The 7,486-nt window shown below is 41.0% G+C and overlaps 1 protein-coding gene across 2 annotated transcripts in view; it reads left to right on the forward strand.

Annotated features, from left to right (window-relative positions):
* Pbld (phenazine biosynthesis like protein domain containing) overlaps positions 1-7,232 on the forward strand; it is a 55,336-nt gene extending 48,104 nt beyond the window's left edge. For both annotated transcript variants that reach the window (XM_058577973.1, XM_046419720.2), the window contains 4 exons: positions 1,433-1,521; positions 1,772-1,950; positions 4,423-4,485; positions 5,926-7,232. In XM_058577973.1, the coding sequence (XP_058433956.1) occupies positions 1,433-1,521; positions 1,772-1,950; positions 4,423-4,485; positions 5,926-6,038 (444 nt within the window). In that variant the 3' untranslated portion in view covers positions 6,039-7,232. The remainder of the gene's footprint in view (positions 1-1,432; positions 1,522-1,771; positions 1,951-4,422; positions 4,486-5,925) is intronic.
* Positions 7,233-7,486: the final 254 nt, after the last annotated feature.

Below are 7,486 nucleotides of genomic sequence, written 5' to 3' on the forward strand. Positions count from 1 at the left end.
TTATTCTGTTGAATGGTTTATTGTGGGTTCCATTGGAGTGTTTCTCAGTGAATTTTCAACTAGAGAATTTATAATATCTTTAGTGTTTTGTTTCATCTAAGTTTTCAAAGAGTATAATTGAGTATCATGGATTCTGATTTTATACCCAGCTTCACCCATGGCTTGAGTTTCAGGAGATAGATAAGTCAAATTTATAAATTAATTGCTTTATTGACATTGGTGAGAACCTGGAAAATATTCATCATGGTCAACCTTGTTCATGAAAGAAAAAACTTCACCTGGTCTCTCTAAGCCTCAGAGTCAGCATTTGTAAAATGGGATAATAAAGGTCCATTTATCATGAGTGTGTTAATTTGTGTTCCTTCCTAGAAATTGGCATTCAGATTCCCAGCTGAGAAATAAACTTTTAAATCAATGTGTGAATTCAGGCAGAGAAGGGCAGTTAGACTGAGGGTAGAGAGCAGATGGGATCTGGCTGTCAGAGTTCCCATTTCTTTGGGAAGGGCCATTGGTCAGCCCATAGGGTTTCCACCTCTTTGTGCCATTGAGGTATAAAGCCCAAGTACCACCCAAGACAGTGGGAGCTTGAGCACCTCAGTCCTAGAGAAACCAAAGCCACCTAAGGATGGCCATAGACAGTTATGTAATCATCTGCTTCACCTGGAGGCTGGGGTGGTCCCAAAGGATGACTTTTGGAGAGGAAATTGTCCCCTCATAGCCTCCCTCAGCACCAAGCCATTTCCAAACAAACAAATAATGTTCTTGGGTTTGAGCAAGGTTAAGTGTAGTCTTAGGTAGAGTGAACTCAGGTATCTTGAGAAAATGTTGTGTTACTGATCTGTACCATACCACCTAAGTGTAAGTGGTGTGCCTGCTGAGCAGAGCAGCACAAGACAAGTTCCCTAGTCTCCACTTGACATCTAACATGTGGAATGTTCTAGATGTTGCTGCAGGTATTCTACATATGTTATTTATGTGCCACTCACAAGAACAATTCTAAGAGGTGAGAATGAAGCCCCTATCAGTTAAGAGTTGGGTTCGGAGCTTCAACTCCAGGGCCACTCAGATTTGGATCAGGAGGGGTGTGCCTGTGAGAGAGAAACCCTGGGCTCTGAGTCTCCTCTGTGGGGAAGATACCCATTGAAAGGAGTTTGTGCCTTCAGGCATGTGGTAACCACTCGTGGGCAATGCCTACTTTGAGGCTGGCAGAGGGTGAGCTAAGTGGCTCCTGAGAGGCCCTTTGGGTAGCTAGGAAACTGGACATCTTTGAACAATACTTTAAGCCCCCATGTGAGCTAATGCACTTGGAGACTGAAGAACATGGGGTTGCCTAGCTCACAACAGATGCTCAATGAAAGGTCGTTCCCCATTGAGGTGATCAAGAACTTGACTGCAGATGTGCTCCTGAGGAGTTTTTGGTCCACATCCACAGATGGCCATAGGCAACACACTGGTCCAGGATATCCGATATTCTCCAGATACCCGAAAACTCCTTGTCCGGCTCAGTGATTCTTATGACAGGTAAATGTGATTGTTAGCTGTGTCAGCACTATGAGGAGGGCTGAGCACCTGCTGGCTCGGACTGTCTGTGCTGTGTCCTGTCAAACCATGACTCTTGCGACCAGGTTCTTTCTAGGGAGATACTACCACTGGCCCTTCTGTCCTCTCCTGCTGAGCTGTCTGGGCAAGCTGCCCCGGGCCTGTTACACATTCTGTGTAGTGGGGAGGTCTGTGAAATGGGTTTTCCCTAATCCATCCTTTTATGAACAAGGTCATTTCTGGAGACTCTGAAAGTGAATACGGAGAACCTGCTGCAAGTTGAAAACACAGGGAAGGTGCGAGGACTCATTCTTACCCTAAAAGGAGAGGCTGGAGGGCAGACCCAAGCATTTGATTTTTACTCCAGATATTTTGCACCATGGGTTGGTGTGGCTGAAGATCCTGTAACAGGTACTTTTTTCCTTAAGTCCAGGGGAGGGTTAAACATGAAACAGGAGGAAACATGTAGCTATTTAAGTGTCCTTCATGTCACCTTTCAGGTTTCTTTGGTTCTGAGCTTCTTTTTTTTTTTTAATTTTTTTTAGTTGTTGATAGACCTTTATTTTATTTATGTATATTTGATGTCGAGAATCGAACCCAGTGCCTCATACATGCCAGGCAAAGTGCACTACCGCTGAGCCCCAGCCCCAGCCCCCTGAGCTGCTTTTGTTTCTCTCTTTCTCCTTGCCCCTCCATCCTCTCACTGAAGTCTCATGCGACAAACACACTATAAAGGAGATATTATAGGGTCAAACTGTGGTGTCAGATAGCCTGGCTTTGCATGGCTAGCTTCCTGTTCTTGACCTTGGGCAGATAACATTTTAAAAATCTCAGTTTCCTCCTCTATAAAATATAAAATCCTTGGATAATACTTCCCAGGATTATGTAAACATGATGCATTTTCAGTGCTTAGTACAGTGCCTGTCACATGGTCAGTATGCAACAACTACTAACTGTTTTCTTTCCTTTTTTTTAATATTTCTTTTTTAGGTGTAGATGGACACAACACAATGCGTTTATTTTTATGTGGTGCTGAGGATCGAACCTGAGTCTTGCCCGTGCTAGGCGAGCGCTCTACCACTGAGCCACAATCCCAGCCCCTAACTGTTTTCATAACTAGAAACTCTATCCCCTGGGCCAATACCTCCAGATATTCCACCAGCCTGATGCAGAGGGATGAAATCCAAGAAGGGCAGGAATGTCATACCTCTTTCTTTCTACTGGAGATTGAACCCAGGGTCACTTTACCACGGACTTCAGTGAGAGGATGGAGGGGCAAGGAGAAAGAGAGAAACAAAAGCAGCTCTGGGGGCTGCGGCTGGGGCTCAGTGGTAGTGCACTTTGCCTGGCATGCATGAGGCACTTACCAGCCCTTTTCATTTCTTTTTTAAATTTTGAGACAGGTTCTCATTAAGTTGCTGAGGGCCTTGATAAGTTGTCCAGGCTGGCCTCAAATTTGCAATCCTCCTATCTCAGCCTCCTGAGTTGCTGGGATTACAGGCATATGCCTCCACAGCCAGGTTGTGTCCCATTTTCATCCTCTTTAAGAACAGTGGGCTGGGCAGCAAGGGTGGGGATGCTTGATGGGTGGGATGGGGCTGGAGGAGGCTGGGTAGAGACTTTGAGGCTCCCATTCTGGTCAGATGGTAGAGACCAGGCTGGTTCAGGACCTTGACTTAGTTACTCTCTGAGGAACAAAACATATGAAATTCAAAGCTCAGCAAACAAGCACTTTTGAAGACTCAGGAAAATGCCCAACAACATCGAAATAGTCCAATGTAACCTCTCCCCATGGAAGAGAATTTCGAGAAGATTTCCACATGCACAGCTGCTTCCCAAAGATTTTAATTGGCACAAAGAACACATGTCCCCACCCCTCCCTCATAATGTTTTTTTTCTAGAATGTTAAGGTTTTTAGACCATGATCACCACGTTTTGAGGTTTTCTTGGGAACTGAAGGGTTTTTTGGAATGTGGAACTTCCAGTGCCAAAGCCAGGTTAGTCTTGGGCAAACCGGGACAATTGGTTTCCCTACTTATATTCCCTAACAGTAAGTTTTACTGAAGCAGGGAACATTTTCTTCTTTTCCTTTTTCTCCCCCAAAGACTTTTCTGTTAGTTATGACTTCACATTTTGTTTTTTCATTTTTGTATCTAATCTCTGATCTTTTGAAAAAAAAATTGACTCTAAAGAAAATTTTTTTTGACCTCCAAAGCACAAGAATATTTCCTTGAGAAACAATTGGCTTTTGGTCCCCACTTTCCTTGTCTATGTACTCTAAGAGGAAGAAAATAAAGAATACTTTATTCTGGAAAAAATTTAGAAATATTTATGTGAAGGCCTGGTTTTCCTACCAAGAGCTGACAGTGAACTGATAGATAAGAATTAAAACCAGAAGCCAGGAATGATGGCGCATACCTGTAACCCCAGTGACTCAGGAAGCTAGGACAGGAGGATTGCAAATTCAAGACTGGTGTCAGCAACTTATCAAAGCCCTAAACAACTTAGCAAGCCCCTGTCTCAAAATTTAAAAAAGTAAACAGGGCTGAGGAATGTGACTCAGTGGTTAAGTGTCTTTGGGTTCAATCTCTGGTACCAAAAATAAATAAATAAATAAATAAATAATAAAACCTGCAGTCTAATCATTCTTCAGAAATAGTAAGGCAGATTTGATACATGATTTGGAGGAGCTTATTCATAAATTCTGTGTTTTCCTTTCTATCTCCATTCTTAATTCCACATTCTGCTGCTGCCCGGTCAATATAAAGATTAGATGACCTAAGGTTTACTCAAGTTAAAATTAATTGTAAATGCTTATAAATTTACTGCAAAGTCACTCCTGTTTCCTTTGGGATTGTCTTATAATATTTCATTTCTATTCAGGGTCTGCACACACTGTTCTTGGCAGCTACTGGTCCCAGGTGCTAGGGAAGCAAGAAATGCATGGTAAGACATCTCTTTTGTCTAATTTTAAGCTAGTGTTCCTTCACATATGCACTATACCCTTGAAAATGTAGTAAAATGTTAAGGCTCTCTCATGTGAAATATCCCTAAATATTCTTAAATATCCACCACCCCAAACATCCTCCACCTCTGCTTCCCCCAATACACAAACATTCCTGATACAATAAATGCCCAATAAGTATTTGTTGAATAGAATTAAATTGCTGTATAACTTTGGCTCAGAGAAGTTATTCATAATGTGATAGATTGAGACTGGGTGATGACTAAGGTTAACTTACATCTTATTGTTAGTCACAGGATTGATCGAAATTGCTCTTGAACCAAATCCCCTGGTGATGATACATTGCTCAGGGCCATAGCCAATGGAGGCTGCACTTTCTGATCATCAAAGCAGGACTCTAACCCCAAAGGATGCAGGTCTGACTTAGTGGGAGTAGTAGGCCTCTGTGATCCTAGTGGATAGCAGGGTAGCTCTTCTCTTTCCTTGGTGAGTCTAATTACTCTCCTAAGCACTGAGCCCCTGGAAGGCTAAGGCCGTGCTCTTTTGTCTGCCATGGCACATGTGGTTGCCTGAATATGTTATGATTGAATGAACTCCCTCTGTCCTCTTTAGAACTGAGAAGATGGGGCCTTCTCAGGAGGGCCAAGACCACCCCTCTTCATCTTCTTAGACTGCTGGTCCATGCCTCTTGCTTTTCACACATCCTTGCTTACACCAGAGAAAGCTAAGTGTTGAGTGTAGCTGGGGCATTACAGGAAGCACTAGAGGAAGTGGTGCAGGAAAAGGCCCAGGAAGGGAAGAGGCATGGTTGTATGTTTTGTAGATCAAATTATGTTTATGTCCCTCTCGATCTTCAAAAGAAGGGAGGGGAGGTGGACAATACCATGAATAGATGAAGGATTTTTAAAAATTCTTTAGTTGTAGATAGACACGATACTTTATCTATTTATTTATTTTTATATGGTGCTGAGGATTGAACCCAGTGCCTCATATGTGCTAGGCAATCGCTCTACCACTGAGCCACAACCCCAACCCCTAGATGAAGAAATTTATATTTTAAACTGACTTGGGAGGACTCTAGGGTTTATTATTTTGTGTATAAATTTTTATTTTTTTATATATTTTTTAGTATCAGGGATTGAACCCAGGGCACTTAACCATTGTGTCACATTCCCAGCCTTTTTTATATTTTATTTAGAGACAGGGTCTCCCTGAGTTGCTTAGGGCCTTGCTAAATTGCTGAGGCTGGCTTCAAACTCATGAGCCTCCTGCATCGGCCTCCTGAGTCACTGGGATTGCATGCATGTGCCACCAAGTCTGCAACTCCAGGGTTTGTAATAAGAGGTCTTTCATTATCTTCTGTTAATTACAGAGTGTGGAAATGTTCGTAATTTGTGACTCATTTTATTTTATTTTTTTAGCGTTTCAGTGTTCCCCTCGAGGAGGAGAACTGTACATTTCATTACGACCTGAAGGAAGAATTGACATTAAGGGCGGTGCCACCCTTGTCCTGGAGGGCACGCTGACAGCCTAGAGACAGTTGTGCTGTGATGCTGCTATCTATAACAACAAACCATTGTTTCCATGGAAGGAAATAGAACGGCTGCCTTTAGCAAATTAGCATGGTAGTCCACTTAATTAATCCTCATGTTAGGAAGAGGAAGACATGTTGATGGAGATTTAGTAATGCTTCCAGACTAATTAACTTATGGAGTTTGGACCGAGTGTATCTGAAATGTACATGAGTAGCAAAAAATAATGTCACTTATTTTGATTATGACTATACATCAAAGAATGAGAAATACATTTAGTAGAAGTGAAATTAAACCATTTAAACTTAGGTGTGAGTACCTTTTGCAGCCATTTTTAAGGCTCAATAACTATGTGGAGTTAGAAAACTATTTCATGGTAGAACACTAAGAAAAAGTACAATAGGCTATAAAATGTTTGCAATGTTATGCTGTGAATATGGAGAATATGAATTTATGTGGACAAGCACGGGTTGTGAAGATAGCAAAGTGAAAAATAGCTCATGTGTTGGGATAAGAATGGAAGTAACTCTAATGTATATAAAAATTGTTTCCTTCATTGCTGCCCTCAAGTACAATAACTAAAAATTAGGACATAACCAAAAATTAAAACAAAAAAAATGTATATTCAGCTACTTCCTGTCATTGTAAAATTACACACTAAAAATAATGTAATTTTTTAATTTTTCTTTTTTTATCTGGTACTAGGCATTGAACTCATTTGGGTCCTACCACTAACCTACATCCCCAACCCTTTTTGATTTTTGACTTTGAAGCAAAGTCTCACTAAGTTGCCAAGGCAAGCTTCAAACTTGTGATTTTCCTGCCACAGCCTCCCAAATGGCTGGGATTACAGGCATGTGCCACAGTGCTTGGCTAATCTTTTTTGATATGTGGCCTTAGAGTGATAACTTAAAAGGGATTCTTCTCTTAATAAAATGTTTTAACATAACTTCATATTCAGTTAAATCTATAATATTGAACACCTAGAGTTGATTTTGGGGTGGGGACTGTTTTGAATTGTTTCGAGTGTTTAGCATTGATGCCAATTCTTAGCCATTTCAAGAACCACAGGCTGATTAGTTATGTCCCTGTAATGTCCCTAGTTTTTCACCTTAATTGCATTAAAGAGTGAATTTATTGTTGCATTTATCTTATGTCTCTTTTGATTGGCAATAAAAATAAATAATTTCCCAGCTTTCATGTCTCAGCTTAATGAGTGACCCCTGGCCTCTCACATGCCTCACAACTTATCATGACATAGCCATGGATCATGATACCAAGAGCAAGAATCACTGCAGGGTTTTCATGAAGTATGAAGTTTTTCCAATCTGAGACTGAAATATATGAAGAATTTTATATAAATCCATAGTTGAAAGAGCCTAAACTTGCTCTCTCAAATGTATACTATTTTTTCTTATTTTTAAAATTTTATTCTAATTTGTATAGGCTA

This window comes from Marmota monax, unplaced genomic scaffold, assembly GCF_021218885.2.
Source record: "Marmota monax isolate L192 unplaced genomic scaffold, Marmota_monax_Labrador192_F-V1.1 WCK01_AAM20220418_F8-fsc00019, whole genome shotgun sequence".
Lineage (NCBI taxonomy): Eukaryota > Metazoa > Chordata > Mammalia > Rodentia > Sciuridae > Marmota > Marmota monax.